This window comes from Drosophila busckii, chromosome 2R (assembly GCF_011750605.1).
Source record: "Drosophila busckii strain San Diego stock center, stock number 13000-0081.31 chromosome 2R, ASM1175060v1, whole genome shotgun sequence".
Classification (NCBI taxonomy): Eukaryota; Metazoa; Arthropoda; class Insecta; order Diptera; family Drosophilidae; genus Drosophila; species Drosophila busckii.
The window spans coordinates 13,873,552-13,890,589 of record NC_046605.1 but is presented as its reverse complement, the minus strand read 5'-3'; the positions used below and the strand labels follow the sequence as shown (position 1 = coordinate 13,890,589).

At 37.9% G+C, this 17,038-nt stretch overlaps 1 protein-coding gene across 2 annotated transcripts in view; it reads right to left on the bottom strand.

Annotated features, from left to right (window-relative positions):
• Positions 1-17,038, bottom strand: part of LOC108597323 (cilia- and flagella-associated protein 91) — a 34,782-nt gene that overhangs the window by 4,392 nt on the left and 13,352 nt on the right. For both annotated transcript variants that reach the window (XM_017983812.1, XM_017983814.1), the window contains exon 2: positions 4,362-4,553. In XM_017983812.1, the coding sequence (XP_017839301.1) occupies positions 4,362-4,553 (192 nt within the window). The remainder of the gene's footprint in view (positions 1-4,361; positions 4,554-17,038) is intronic.

Below are 17,038 nucleotides of genomic sequence, written 5' to 3'. Positions count from 1 at the left end.
TTTCGATCAATGCTGATCGATGGGGGAGAAGCCCGGCTTAGCTGCTCTTTGTTTACAAGTGCATCCTGCGAAAGTTTACATTATCTATTCTTTGTTTACGATTGCAGCCTGTGAAAGTTTACGTTATTGGAATGGGGAATTTGGTGTCTAGACTTATGTATAATGTGGACATTGAATATATTATGTATAACGTAGACATAGAATATGTCACTATATATATTATTATATTATAGTCTTTGTTTAAATAAATGTAAATAGAATATACGCATAGCTGTTAACTAGATATTTTAGCTTTACAGCCTGTTAAGCTTAACTATGCTAAATTAACAGTTGCTGTTAAAAAGCAAATAAGCTATCCAGCCTTGACTAACGCCTATCGATGAGGATCTAACGCTGTCTTGTTAAGATTAAACAAGCAGCAACGCAATTTAAATAAAAACAGAAAAAAGACAAAGCTACTTCTACTAGTTTCAACTGCAAATAACAATAAGCGCACAATACGCTTGCATTGTCAAAGAGAGAGCGAGCGCAAAAAAATGGAAATTGTTTTCCAGCAAAGTTTGGCCGCTTTGTGGTTGCCACAAAACTCGTGCCTTGCTTTTGCGGTTGCCAAGAATTTGTGGGCCTGAGCAAAAACTAATGCCATTTTTCAATTTCCGCTAGCCCAAAGTCAAAGTCGAAGTTCTGTGGTTAGCGCAAGCGGCTTGATTTGACAGTTGAAACCGATACGTTGGTCCAGAGTGCTTTGGCTTATATCAAAAATAATTACGCATACGCAGTGTGTCATAATTTTGCTTTATTTATGTAGCGTCCATAGAGATTGTGCGGACACTGCCGTTGGCATTGCAGAGATTAAGTGATAATTTGCACGTAAATAACTTGCCACATAAATTTTAGCGCATGTTGCTAATTAAACTGCAAACAAATGTGCGTTAGAGCGAGACTCTGTGTGTGTGTGTGTGTGTGGGTTGACCACAAATACATTCAAACAAACTGTAGCAACTGTAGGTTAAGCAACACCCTGGGGATAATTTGCGTAGCTGTCCGTTGCATATGTGCGTTGGGTTTAGATTAAACAGAGCCAAGTTAAATTAATCTAAAGCTGCTTGGGTGGAGTGTGAGCAACTAATTAAAGCTAACGATGCTAAAACACAGCTACACAGCAAGCTGCTCTCAAAACTAAGCATTATGCATAACATAAACATTATGCATATTTAGAGGCAAATTTAAATAGATTTGTTCAGCACAAAAGGCTTAAGGGTCTCACTTCCGTACGCAGAAATCAAAATATCATAAATTGTTGTTGTTTGCGCTCTGGCAAGCAAATAAGCCACAAATTTACTTTGTATTAAAACCGCAATTAAATATTTACTAAGTGGAATATGTAAGCAGGCATTATCAACATCAGCATGCCCCTAACAGCGCAATGAGAATGCGCAGTGTAAAGCCAAAAAAGGTGGCAAATTGCTTAAATATTTAAAATGTGGCTGGCGTGCAAGTGCAAGGAAAACAAACAAAGATTGAGCCAAAGCAGATGTCGCAAGCTTAACACACACACACACACGCTTAATCTATGCCAACAGTTTTTTTTTTATATTTTTGGTTGGTCAGTGTGCTCTATAAATTACTTTTACTTTTTTTCGTTGCCTACTTTGTGGCGCACCTGCGCTTTTAGCTACAGCTGTGTGTGTTTCTTTTTTGTGTGACTGTGTGTGTGTGTGCGTGGTGCAAAAAGCGCCAATTCAGCGCCACCACGTACATGTTTTTTTCTTTGCTGCTGCTCATTGCGTGCTCTCGTGTCGTTGTTTTCGGTATGTCGCGTGGGTGCGTGTTCTTATTTTCATTAGTCTTTGTTGTTGTTGTTGTCTTTGTGTGCGACGACGGACATTACCACCACGCATATTTGGCGTATCCGCCTTTTGTTGCAGCAACAGCAACAAGAGCAAACGCTTACAGCTACACTTAACATTGTGTTTAAATATCGCGCGTCTGTTGCTTGTTGTTGGTTTCAGCTTCCTTCCTTTCTTTCTTTCTTTTTTTGTTGTTGTTGCAGTTTTTTTTCTGCTGTGGTGTAAATAAAATTACAAGCGCGCTTAAAACCGAAAATCCAATTAGAAAAAGCGTAGCGCCTGTTTTATCGCAGTCGTTGCTGTTGTTGCTGTCAACAGGCGGCATGGGCACAACTTGGCTGGCAGAGTTGTCGACTCCACAGCGAGTGCATTAAAGTCGTGCCAGCCAGCGGCAATGCGTATACGTAATTTATTTATAAACTGCTTTGTTGTTACGCTATGTGGCGTAATGTAAATATTTGGCACAAGCTGTGTATCAAATTTTGTTTGCAGCACAAAAGTTGCGCATACGCAACGTCGAAGTCGAAGCTTAACTTGACCAGCAACTTGCAACAGCAACAGCCGTAAACAGCAATTAGTGTGGCATGATTATGCAATCGAAATGAGGTCAAAATTGCCAAACGGCTTTGTGGGGGCGTGTGCATGGCCATAAAAACAAATTGGCAACAACAGATAGACAAGTTTGTGGGGGCACAGCCCACAAAGGCATTAGGCCAAAATACTTAATGCCTTTGTGTGTGTGTGTGTGTGTGTGTGCGTGTGCATGTATTTGTAGCTCTGTCTGTGTTTAGCTAGGCAAATGAGCATGCTTTATGCACAAAGCAAACGTTGCGGCCTTTGCCAGCACAAGAACATTTTACCTTAATGCATATTTGACTTACGAATTTAAGTTACGTGCGCCGCTTATTTGCAAATGCTGTTCTAGCAAAAAAAATAGTCGTGTTTTTGCTGGTTGGGGCAGGCAACTATATAATTTAAAACTAGGCCAACAACAACAACAATTTGTTGGTTTGCAGCAACTTTTGAATAATGTTCAAATTGTTAACTTTTGGCTAGTCAAAGGTGGCCAGCTGTGAAATTGCAGTGCCAACTGCAGCCAACAGTAGATAAGTATGTGTGTGTGTATGTGTAAGTGAAAGCGTTAAGTGTGCAAAAAATGCGTATAAAACTTTAAGCGCTGCGTGGAGCATAAAGATTGATAAATGCAATGAAGGCGAAAGGACAATAAAAGTAGCAGTAAGTAATGCAAGCTAAAGTTGTTAAACTTTGAGTGTGACAAATGCAAGCAAGCTGCTGCCTTAAGAGCATAAATACACTGAGGAAAATATAGTCTAACAAGTCAAAGCTATTGATAATTTTATTAGACTTTTTTTTTATTTAAAATGTGAAATGTAGCTTAGTAATTCAATGATAATCAAATATAAAACGGAATAACTTGACATTTTTCATAATTGTTGTCAATTATTAAAAAAAACAACAGCACAAACTTATATACAATAAGCTTGTGGTATTAATTGTTTAAGTTTGTTATATATTATTCTATTTGAATAGTTGAATAGTTCAAATAATTGCTCTGACTGCTATGAAAATATATTTCGATTTATCTTTTTTATTAAAATCAATTAGTAACTGCATATATTTCCTCTCTTTATGCTTATTTTATCAATAATAATTTTATTGTTAGTTTATTGTTAGTCGTAAATCAAATTGGAGCGCTATGCATTTTTATATCTAATATAAAAAATTGATGCTTGCCATTTTATGACGAGTATTTGGCGCTTCTTGGCTTTTATATTTTGCTTGCTGTGCACACATCTCAATTGGCTTTTGGCCTTTTTTGCTTTTTGGGCGCCAATGTCAATCCCAATGCGATGTAATTGAGTGCAGCTCGCTACGCTTTTCACTTGCTTTGACTCTTGAACTGCGCCTAATTAGCCTATGCCAGCGCATTGTTGCTACATATGATAAAGAGGCGCATGAGCCACGCCCACACATACCATACACTGTGCCATAATTAAGCTCAGCGGCAACGAGCTTGTCTGTCTCTGTCTCGCTCTCGCTCTCGCCTTGATGACAGCCTTCTAAGTTTTTAATGAGCATAGGCGCTGAGGCGCTGTCTAAATTCTTGCAGCGCTAACTTGTTAGGCTGACTGCTTAGCGGCTTTATAGGGTTAAGCCAAGCCACCCCGGGGCTGCTTTTCTTTTGCTTTATTTTCGCATTTCGCTTTTGGTTTATTTATGAGCATTGCGTAACTGTCAGCGCTACAATTAAATACGCGTGGGCCGTAAACTTTTATGCCAGCAACGCGCGTAAGCTGCGCTGACAAATTTTCACCTACACGCGCTTTGAGTTTGTGCTTGGCAAAAGTTGTGCCAAACTGATATCAAGTTTTGGCAGCAACATAAAGTTGCTGTTGCTGATTTGCAAACAATGTGTGAGTTGCTGTTTAATATGCTTTGACATGCGAGCTGGCATTTTAATTTAAAGTAAACTTTGGCGGGGGCGCTCACCTTTGTCGTTTGGATCGAACTCAGCCTCCAGCTCCGCTTTGGTGGGCTCCATCGAAGATGAGGCTGCTTCCACGTTGGTCGCTGGGGCAGCAGCGGTGCCATTATTGGTGGTAGTTTTAGTTTCCGACTTTTTCATTGTCTCTCTCACCTTGTGACCTCGGAATACGGCTTGAATTTTCACAGCGGCTTTAGCTGTAAAATTGCAAAAAAGAAATAACAAATATAATAAAATATAAGCATGCTTCATAATTCTTTTTTAAAGTTTGTTGCAAGCACTTTGGCTAGTGGGCAATTAACTTGCGGCAAGTTTCAAGCTCGCACAGAAAATCGATCACAATTTTGATTGAGCTCGTAAAATAGTTGGAATTTCTGCTTGGCTCTCGCTTTGCTTTGCTACATTTTTTGGCACAGTGCCAGTGCCTCCAGTTGCTAGCGCTTTGTTGCTAATGTACTTCAAGCGTAACTGCAATAAATGTGAGAGATACCAAATTGTTGGCAAATAGCTAAGTTAAGTGGAACTTGCAGCTTTGACTCGAAAAGTTAGCAACATGCTTAATGCTAACCGCTAGTTTATTAACAAACTCTCTGACTGCTTAAGCGCTTAGCTCACTGGCATTCTATTCTTTTATAGCATTTTTCACGCAGCTAGCACCAAAATGTGTTCGCTGTCTGCTTGACTGGCCTTGAATAACTTATAATAAATTGACACGTAAGGCCTTTTATGCCACAACACTATCAGCAGCAAAAGCAATAACCCCATAGCTATTGTGCAATGTTTCTATCTTTTTTCTTTTTTGCTTTTCCTTTTTACTCTGTTGTGGCCACAGAGAGTGCCACACTGGCCGCTGTCAGGCTCAGGTGTGTGTGTGTGTGTGTGTGTATGTCAGGGCGTGGCTCAGGCCACAATTTGTTGATGGCTTTCCGCCGCTCTGAAGCGTCGAATGTGGCCCAATTTGATATCAACTTGCCTGTATACGGCAGGCATTAAATCATTCAGTGCCATTGAAATTTTCTTCGTTTATTTTTTCGTAGCAGTCGCTAATGGCAAAGCAATAACAGCGCATTGCCCATTTATCAATAAAATGTTGTGTGTTTTGCAATTAATTTCATTTTGGGTTTGCTTCAAAGTTCAGCAAAGTTCAAAGCTTAAATTGAAATATTAAAAAGACAAATGTCTGCATCGCTTTGATGTGATATCATAAAATCAATTTAATCGATTTATGAAAGTTTTGGTACAACAAAACCACAATTTACTTAAATTAAAACAAGCAAACGCCATAAGCATTTTGAATACAAAATTTGTTGCAAACTTTCATTTTTATTTAAAGCTTTTAAATTGTTTAAGGCTTACGCTGAGCAAAGCAAGGCGAGCTAATTGGCTTATATATTTAATGTTATTAAACATTATTTATTAATGTTTAATAATTCAAGTTAGTTGAAGCTTTTTGTTCTTAATTAAAGCGTAAGTCGATTTTTTTCAGCCCCAACTCTATATAAACTGAGGCTAATGATAATGTTATCGCTTTTGTATTATGTTATGCTAATGTTGTTATGTTGCTGCAAAGTTCTAACGTTTCAGTTTCCGTTATTTGTTAGTAAACATCCGCGGCTTTTGCCTGGCGTTGAATTTAATGAATTTTAAATTTTACATAAACTAAAAGGACGCAGCGCTTTGCAGTTTATAGTCTGCATTAAATTTTAGCGCAGTCATAAAATTGTGTGTGTGATATAATGCGTGACCAGCTTATTAAATAAATTTTGCATACAGCTCATTAAACTTGGCCAAATGCGCCCAAATGGCGTGCAGTGCGCACTCGGATGGAAAATAAAATTCATAAGCATGTGTTGGTAGCAAATTTGCACCTGCATAAAAGCATAAATGTCAAACAAATGCGAAACATTTGTTAATGGCGTATGAAAGTCATATATAGCTGTGTGTACAATGCGGTGTATGCGCAATTTGCTGTTGTCTGCCAGTAAGTAAGCGCACTTCATTAAGCTATTATAAGACTTGTTTATTTACCCGGAAAGCATGTTTCCGCGTCCCACACAGCAACAACAGCAACAACAACCAAAATGAGCCCAACAAAAATCATTTCCGTTCTGTCTGCAAGGAATTCTGATTAAATTTTCGCAGCTACGCTTTTGTTATGCTTTGCCCCAGAGCTGCTTACAGCTTTTCTTGTTATTCTGATTGCTGTTGTTGCTGTTGTTAGCTATATAAATTTACTACTTAGTCTGAGCAAGATGACAACAACTGCTCTGCGTTGGGCAGTAAAAGTGCACAAGCAAATTTCTATACGTAATTAAAATTCATTAGCTAACGCTCTTAACTGTTCTTGTTGCTGTTGTTGCTCTGGCTGTTTGCTGTGATTGCTGGCAGCTTGCCTCACTGACTTTGGATGAGTTTTTCGGGCTCTTAATTAATGCATTCAAGTGGGCGTCAGTATGCGATAACAAATCGCAAACTTGGCTAAAAAGTTAAAACCGCTTTTATGGCCTCGACCACAAGCGAGCAGCCACTCAAGTCTACTCGCCTATAACTATGCACCCTATCTGGCAAATTATTGATTTTCTAGCCACGCTGTTTGTATCCTTAGCCACACACACACACACACACACTAGTGTACACGTCAGGGCAGGACCATTGGCCACTGACAAGCGACCTTGCAACTGACCAACCAACTGGGCAAACTGGTTATGCAGCTCATTTTAGTTTGCAACAAGCTGCAAACTGCAGCTGCATGCCCGCGCGTGCCATGCCGTGCTGCGCTGCACGTGCCACAAATGACTTGCAATTTATAATTTTAATTAAAATGTAGCCATTGCATTGTTTTTTAGCAACACATAAAATGTTTGAAGCACATTACCTTGCCTGCCTGCCTGGGCCTGCCCCGCATGGCGAGCATATTAAAATTAAAGAGTTATGCAGCAAGCGCAGGCAAAGCTAAAAACCTGGCCCAGCTGCCTTTAACTGCTCCTCTGCGTGGTCTTAGCTCATAAAGCTTAAGCACAGTTGTGTTTAGTGTGTGTGTGTGTGCACCTTAAATGACAGTCTTAAATAAATAAACAGCCACAGCTGGAGACGTCACAAAATGACCAAGTTGCTTTGGTGGGGAGTTAGGGGTGAGCTTTTAAAGCTGTCTGGTTACAACTTAAGTGTTGGCAGGTAATTGAGCAAACATTTTTCATCATTTAAGCAATATAGAATACAGTCTCTGCTTAAATTAATAATTTATTGAGCTAAAACAGACAACTCTTGTCAATAACTTATATGAGTTTTGAGTCTGAGTATCACCAAATTATTGAAACAGCAATAGCTTCGATGTACGGAGTGCTGATCTAAAAGATAACTTCGAGATCTAACTAAAAGCGATAGATAGATTTATTATATATAGCAGTTGACTCGAAAGAAGACTGCTAACTGTCAGAAGACTGCTAACAGACGATTCAATAATCGGGAAGCCTGCCCAACACTAATCCTCGTGCGAATTTGTTTTGCTGCTCTACATATATTTTAACTATGTTGTTAAGATGCTAATCGCTGTGTATTCTTAACACGCAAAATGAATAAAAATTTATTGTAATACAAAAAGCGTTAACTCGTTGTTAGAGGTTTTACACTGTATTCTGTATTTAATATAATTTGTGAACGTTTTTTCTTCAGATCTTAACTTCAACTTTTTGCGATTGAAACTCCACGCGACGCTACAGTTTTTCTCTAGCAGCTGCCTAACAGTTTATGTTAACTTAACAGAATATTTTAAACAGCCTACTGCTGCACTTTTATTTTCTAGTTTTAGTCTGAATTTAACTAAATAAATCATCAGTAGCGTTAGCAATTAGTTTTCTATAGTTTATTGCAGCTACAACAATTGTTAAATAATGAAAATTTATAGCGCTAGCATTAAATAAACGAATTGCAAATGCAAATAAATGCGCAATTTGTATGTTGCATGCAACCACAATCATGGCAATATAGCTTCTAATATTGATTGCATTGTTAAGTCCAGAGATAACACGTGCGTCCGCAAACCGCATGGAAACATGTCAAACATTTTCGTGTTGCTGCAAAGCCCCAAATGTCTGGTCATGAATAAAGCCAAAAGGCACACTTGGCTTGTTAGCAAGTTGACGCCGTCTGTGGTTTATTAATTAGACACTAAGTGTGGGCAAATTAACGTTATTATTATGTGGTAGACACTAGACACACTGATTTAGCATAAGTGAAACTTTATGTCAGCAAACTTGCAGAGCAGGGCTAAGTATTAATGACTTTATGCAATATTTACACCCAGTTTAGTTTTATGTTGACTGCTGTGCAGTCATAAATAAGCACATTATTGTTGTTGCTGTTGCTGTTGCTGTTGCTTTATCTATGCACTCAACTAAGCCATTAATTGCATTAATTTGTGGCAATTCGCTCAGCTGCATATATCACAAGCTGTTCAGCTGGGTTAATTCAGATTAAATGCGCACTCACTGGGCACAACACAAATTTGGTTGCATAATAAAAAACGCTTTTTGCATAATTGAATTTATCTGAATGGCTCAGCTGCTGCTATGCGGGCAAACAATTTGCATAAAGCGCAAATAATTATTTGCAGGCAATAAAATATGATTTTGGCCACAACTGTTGACAGTTTGGAATGCGCATAGTATTATATTCAATAATAATTTAATTACAGCATGCACAAAAATGCATTTGTTTACGTAATCCACTTGTTTATTTAAAGCTAATAATATGCCATACTCGACTGAGTATTTTATTGTAGTATTTATCATTTAATTACGCGACAATTTCATTGAAATTGTTTCGACTTTTGCAATTTATTTTGTTATTTATTTCATACACAACCGATTTCAATCAGGCAGGCAGGCAGGCAAGCTGACGGCTCAATTCAACTTGCGTTCAATGCGTTGATTGACAAACTGTGCAAACGTTGTGACAGCCGCTAGAATTCGATTGCGCATACGCCTCATATGACAGCGCTACGCATACACGAATTTCAAATTCAACGAAACTATTTGCTATGCCAAACACACAGCCTGTTTTAAGATTATAAATAAGTTGTTGGGGCGCTTCAGGCCAAAGCTCGACAGCGCGTATTTGGGGCCCATGGTCATAGTCACGTTGCTCACGTGCCGGCCTAAAAAAATATGAAAATTCATTTGTTGACAATTTGTTTACGTGCGCTGCGCTCTTGCTGTTGCTAAGCTGGAGCTTCAGAATTTCGGTAATGGCTTTAAGCACACAAATTAAACTTCATCATGTTTGTCTAAACTTTTGGACAGCGCGCAAGTATTTTATCTTATTGAAAGGCACCCTTCAACAAACTTGTATCGCCTAAGCATTTACCAACAAGCTGTTAAATAACTTTTTTCCACTTCCGTGCACGTTCGTTACAACATTTCCGGTATATTTACGAAACCATTTTTGCTGCTCATGAAAAACAAAACAACTGCTACTTATATTCATTATTCAAATGCTGTTTCGGCAGTACAGAAAAATGCACAAAAAGTTTGCCAACAATATTAAAATTTGCAAACACAAGCAAAAGTTGCCCAAAAAAACTCTATATTAGTAGCTTTTATTTTATATTTTCCTTTTTTTTTGCACGGCTTGTGCTTTTCGTTTTGGTTAGATGACTGCGAAAGAGTTATAATCAAAACTACGCTGCTTACCACAGCGAGCACCGAAGCTCTGGGACCGTAAAAATAATATGTAACAAAGTTAAAGTTCAACGTTAGCAGGGAATGTCAGCAAAAGATACTCTGTAGAGCTTAAAAAGGAACTGGGAGGCGATATAAATATTGTATAGACTGAGCCAAGCTGTTCAAGCTGAAAGCAGTTCAGCAAGCAGTTCAATTAACAGGAGAGTGAGGGAGAACGCAGTTGATCATTGCATTGCATACTTTGTTGCTAAAAACTTTAACAGAATTAGAAAATGTTATGTTATTCGCTGCTAAAGTAAGCAGTTCCGATCAGAAAACACGCATAATTTAAATGCAAATATATATGTAAGTGTAGCTATGAAATCATTCAACTCGCACACGATAAAATCTTATAATGCTTATAAGATCAATTTATCTTTTTATCTTAAGCTTAATGTTCGTGACCTTTGGTTATAAACTTGTATTCATTTTTGATTAATAACAAATAGAAGAGCAATGTCAAACATTTTTTTCAAGGCTTATAGAGTGATCTATGCAAAAATTTGCACCTTGCAATGTATTTATGCTTTAACTGCGAGCCAAAACATGATACTTAATAGCTTATGAAAGTTCTATAGGAGCAATATGCTACAGTAATCCGATTTAAATAGAATATAAACAATACTGACTGAGTTCAGCTTAGATTAATAGAGTTACTATATTATATAATTACTATTACACTGTAGTGATCCGATTATAACCACAAAAAGTTGTTTTATAAAATATTAGAAATATATGTAAGTATACAACTGATACAAAATCAATGAATTCCCATTAATTGATGCCATAAATGGCCTAAACTCATTTAAAAATACATTTTTGGCAGTTGTAGTCTGTGTGGCTATATACCCCATTGTCTTAATTTATGCAGAGCATAACTCCTGGCACTGTTTGCTGTGGCAGTCTGTTGCTTGGGCCGCTATTAATAAAGAATATAGTCGAATGCGCTTGCATAGTGGGAAAAGTGTTTCTGGTTCTGGTTTTGGTTCTGTTCGCCACTTGCAAGTGCCAGTTGCTAACGGCTCTTTCACTTTATGCTTTGCTGTTATTATTGTTATAGTTGCTGTCCCTTTGTTGTTGTGTGAACAATTGAAATGGAAACTTATTACACCGATGAAGCCGCGTTTGCAACTCATAAAAACCCACTGCAACGAGTTTCGAGTTGAAACTGCTGTGTGTGTGTGTGCCGTATGTGTGTGTGTGTGTGTGTTTGGCTTTGCAAAGGACAGAGTTCAAGAGCAGGCATGCCAAAATGCAATTTGCTGTCTGGCTGTAGTCCTGGCCAGTGCTCATATTTCGTAATGCTTATGAAACGGCACAGGCCAAATGGCAATTGAGCCTGCAACAAACCTTTAGTGGCAGCTTGTGACTGCCAAAGTGCCAACCCCAATGCGCTCTAATTAGCGTATGCGACGCAAATTTGCCAATTTCAGCGTTGTACGAATGTCAACATATAAATATTAAAGCCAATTTGTGGGAATGACATGCAGCTCATAACTTTTAAATAAATCAACTTTGCTCTCAATTGAGTAAATTATGAAATAAGAATTAAAGAATTACACGTATACAAAAATATGCTGATTATTTGCTCATTCAATCATCAATATAAATTTTATAACATGATAACAAATCTAGGACAGCATTCTGCTTTTAAATTAAACACTCGCTTGTGCTATGGAGTAGCCAATTGATTGACGTCATTCAGCTCAAAAGTAGCCTTGATTATTATTCTCAGAACCGTTGAGCAATGTTACTGAGAAAAAGATAAAGTATATTATTTGCTTGCCCTACCTAAGCTTCAGTTCTGTTGAAAATGCAACACAGGCAAACGACTGTGCAAATTATTCTTGGAAAAACAGCAAAGGAGCATTAAATGTTCTTTTCCAAGAACACATTTTCGTATTGGATGCAATGCAAACATAAACGTCAAAGGAACAAAATGAAACAGAGCATTAAATTGGCCACACACACACATGTGGCACACACACACACACACACTAGTGTAAATGCACTATCGCGCACAATTTAGTGCCAACTCATAAATAAAACCAACACCTGTTGAAATTAATTGCGAGCTTTTATGTTGCAGCTCAGCTCAAGTTCAGCGTTTTTTTTTTTTTTGTTATTATTTTTCGCTTGCTCATTACGCAACGAGAATTAATTCAACGCTGACATGCGAAAATTTAATTTTCACATCGTATAAAACTTTTTGCCTCACGTCACGCTTACGTAAAAAAATATGTTTATATATACATATATAGCCTTAAGCTTTACTTGTACACATTGTTTGCTGTAGAACAGTTTCCGCTGGCCTTTTTTTATTATTTTATGTTTTCATTATTATTACTCTTGTTGTTGTTTTTGTTTTTGTTGAGGTCGTTATACAAAAGGCGCTTGTGCGTAAGTTATTGAGCGCCATTGCTCTTGCTGCTGTTGTTGTTGTTGTTGTTGTGCTTTATAATTTGTGTGCTGCTCTGCTTTGTAGTGTAGTGTAAGCTGGCAATTGTAGTTGGCATTATTATTATGGTTTGGAGTAGTAGCGTGGCTCTCAGCTAATATTTATTGTGGTAATTTATGCGTAAACTTGCGACACGTGCGCTGATTTGTGCTTTTGTTTTGTTTTAATGTTGATAAATGCTTGGCGCTTTTATTTAAAGCAACATTTATATTAAGTTTAAATAGCACTAAGTGCGCTTAATGAAGACTAATTAGCAAAAGTTTAGCAAAACTTGCGCGCAATCGATAAAAGCAGCTTAAACTTAAAAAAAACTAACGCCAAACTAATTGCAACTTGCAACTCGCTTAGCATGTAATGTACTTAAGCAGCCGTATAAGCGTTACGTATACTTGATGTAGGTCAGCAGCAGCAGCAATTCCCCAAACTATAGCTTGACCAGGCACTCAATTAAGCATAGAACACAGTGAATTAAATTAACTGAACGCTGTCAGTGCCCCAAATGTGTCATAACAATAGAGAGAGCTCCCAACATGGCCATGTCTATGTAAATGTAAACAAAAGACAGCAAAAAAATTCGAGTCTCAAGTGTCCCTTTTTTTCGACACATGTGGGCAACAAAGAGTAAGAAATCAGCAGAACTAACATAGCATAAGCAAAACAAGTTGTTGCCATAGACATACTTGAGCTGTGTGTGTGTGTTACAATTACAAAAATCCAATTACAACACCAAACATAAAGTCAACAAACATAAAGCAACATACACTCGACCGCCAGCTTACTACGCACTAGACACTCATTCAGCTTCGCAGCTTCAATGCGTGTCAATGTTGTTGACTTTAAAATGCGCCCACAGCTAATTTGGCTGTGAGTGGTGCGTGTGGCAAACATAAAGTGGCAGGCACTAAAAATTTTCGGCGCCAGCTGCTAGATTACAAATTTGTGCTACTCCAAACGCGCTGCTCACACTTTGCGTGGGTGGGGCGTGCGAATTGTAGCAGCAGCTTAAGCTTAGCTGCTTGCAACATGCCGACGACAGCAACAGCAGTTGGCAGCAACTACTTGTCACACACTAACAAAGTGTGTGCAAATATTTGTGCGTTTCGCATTGCAGCAAGAATTGCATTACCATTTGCAGCGCTTAGAGCTTTTGCTGCTGCTGCTATTTATTTTATATATTATTTATAACTCTAATGGCTGTCAGCTGTGTTTATTGATTGACTGCTGTTGCTGTCTTCGTTTTATTTGCATTGCAATTGTGTATTAAATTCAATTAAAAGCTGCAGCTGCGCTGGGGCCTGCGGCTATGTGCAGCTGCTAATGCAATTTTAAATGCAAAACCAACTTGCAAATTATTTCTGCATGTTTATGTTGACACAAGCGTGTGGGGGCATGCAGCTCTAAGTAAACTAAGCTTTCAAATTAGCAAGCTCAAAGCGAGAAGTTTTCCAGAAATAACGTTAAGCGGCTTAACATTTTCCATGAATTTGTTGAGCTTTCATTTGATGCGGCACAAAATGAAAATGTGTGAGTTAGAGACACCAATTAAAAGGCATCAAGTTGGTTATTTGGGAATATTCTTGCTTAGTTATGCAACACTGAAGTTACTGCAGCACTAATATCGATATATTTATGCTAGTATCGATATATGCATATATTAAATGAATGAAAGGCCGCAATTCAGTAATTGACATTAAATTTGCATATGTTATCTATTTATTGGGCGTAACTATATTATGGCCAAGGATTCCAGCTGAAGTTTATCCTTACACGTTAAGTGCTCAACATATTGAAAGGCTTACGGCTGTGGATGTGGCTTGGTGGGTAGCACCGCAGCAGTGGAAAGTGAGGGGTCGGTGGTTCGAATCCGTATTGCATACTTCATAGTTAGTAAGGCTGACGAAAATTAAATTGTAAATATTTCAACATTTATACAAATTCGCAGCAATATATTAAAGTTCATATAAAATCCCCTCATTATTTTTAGTACACACAAGCGTCCAACTCAACGGTTTTCTGTGTTTTTCTTTTCCTACATGGCGCTTATCAAGTTTATTTTTAAATTTTGATAATTTTCCAACTTCAAACAGAAAGAAAAGCGCACAAAATACATAATAAACACAAAAGTTATTAAGGAAACAATATATAATGAAGAGTGGGCTGCAGTTGTTAAAATTCCCAACTTGATGTTCAAAATTTTACGTTTGTGAAAAGTTGCGTTTGCTGATACAAAAGTTCTCGGTTCGATTCCCACTCAAGATATACCATTTTTTTTTATTTATTTATACTTTCTTTAATTTTATTTTAAGTTTTTGCAGTAAGCTATTTTTTTGTGTATACTAATGCTTTTAGCTGATGAGTAAAAGGTCAATAGAAGCTTCATTTGTTAGCAAATTTGATTAGATGTGTCAGTGCTTGAATTGCTGAAATCGATTTGCTAGTTTTTTTATGTTTAATGTGCCGAGTCTTCAATTGTCGACTGCGTCTTACTTTTCTCCGTATTTTATTTCTATATTATGCAAATGTGTAGCTTGTTATGTTTTGTCTTCAATTTCGTTTCAATTAAGGCCACATACAAAGAATTTAATGTGCTTGTTAGCTTTTGTTTTTGTGTCATAAATCAGCGTCACAGCCATAACCATAACTACGATTTGTAAGCATGTGTGTGTGCAACATAATTTCGGTTGTATATTTATAAATCTTTAAGCAAAATATGCCTGTGGCTTTTATTATAAAAGCTAGCAACGCCTTAGTTTAAGTAAGCTGTGCATTTGTTTATTTAAATTCTTATAAATAATTTATTTAGGACCACACATATTTTTGCACTGATGCTGCTGCTCAACATGCGGCCCTTTGGTCGGTCGGTCGCCTGCAGCGAGCTGTGTCTCTAATAAAAACGGATTTACAGTTATGGGCGCAAACAAGCCGTAAAGCAAATAAAATGAGATAGCAAAAGGTAAGGAAAATCAAGAATATGCGCCCAAGGGCGTTAGCAATAGCACCCAGCTGGCAAAAATAGTTGGCGCGCTCTTTGCTGCACTTATCCCCACCCCCCAGCCCAGCCCAGCTCAGCCCACACCCACACCCAACATTACTTTGAGCAAACAGTTAGCAATTGCGTGACCCTGGGCCACCAGCAAAACGACAATTCAAATCCAATTAAAGTAAAAGCAATTTGCTCGCCACACGAACAAGTTTTTTAAGACGCATTATCGAACAAAAAATAGAAAGCAAAAACTGAAACGTTCACAAAAAAGCTTCAAAATTTAATTAGACACTTAATGCTTAACCAATGCACAATAGACGCAGAGCGCCGCCCACACACTGAACTCATAGAAGAGGCAAAGCAATTGCATTGTGTCAGGACATGCCAGGACATAATGGTCGATATTGAGCGATAGGGTTTACTATTGTTGTTGCAGCTGCTGCTGTGTGGGGCAAATGACACAGTTTATGTGCTTGAGTGTGGCTTGAGGCTTTGTTAACTTATGTAGTATATTTAATATGCGCGCTATTGAGTTTCGCCTTTATTTGAGTTTCCGCCTTATCGAGCTGCTTTACATACAACATTATCAGCGCTTTCAAATTGCAATACGTGCCACTATCATTCGCTGTATGTGGGCAGCAAGGACTCGATACACACACACAGCCAGACAGGCACACACACGAGCACTTTGAGACTTTCAATCAGAGTGCATTGAAACGGAAATTCTGCGCTGCAGCGCAGAAAGGAAGGAAACACATGCTCGAGTGATTGAATGACTGACGAACTGACTGCTTGATGGACAAACTGTTGGGCTGCTATGTTAGCATAAGACTTAACAGTCGCCTAACTAGTTTATATTACAAGTATAACAATTCAATGCCAGCAGCGCTGCTAAAAAAATGAGCACAAAATACTACGCACGATACTCTATGAAAAGTGAAAATGTAACTGTAAATAAGCAAAGAGTAAGAGTAAGACTAAAAGTTAATTTTGTTTATTTATTTTATGAAATTGAATGTTTTATAAAGCTTTTATTTACAATAAAATGATCAAACTACTTTGGAATACACTTGGCGCTCGCAAGCAGTATGTTCAAGCAGTTCAATCAACACACTTCAAGCAGTTTACATTTCAATGATTCATTTCATTACTTTGTACTCATTTTAGCTTTAATTAATGCTTAAATTTACATTTATTTTTGCTTTGAACATAAGCTCATTATATTTAAGCTCAACATAGGGTATTTGAATAGCTTCCTATAAACGCTGCAGGCTCTTGCTGCTGATCAAACTGATAGAGAGTTGAGGGGATGCGTAACGAGTTTGCTGCCTGTCAGTTGTTGCTGCTGGCATGGACTTTGCTTCCGACTTTTGCTTACTTTGAACTTTGCCAATAAGCAAGCACAAGAGTATATTGTATTAAACTTGCACGCTCTGCCTGCCATTGTTAGTGTTATGCATATAGAGCTCAAAATAACGTTGCAAAAAGTATGAGAAAGCATCTGTTGCCTAAGCTGAAATG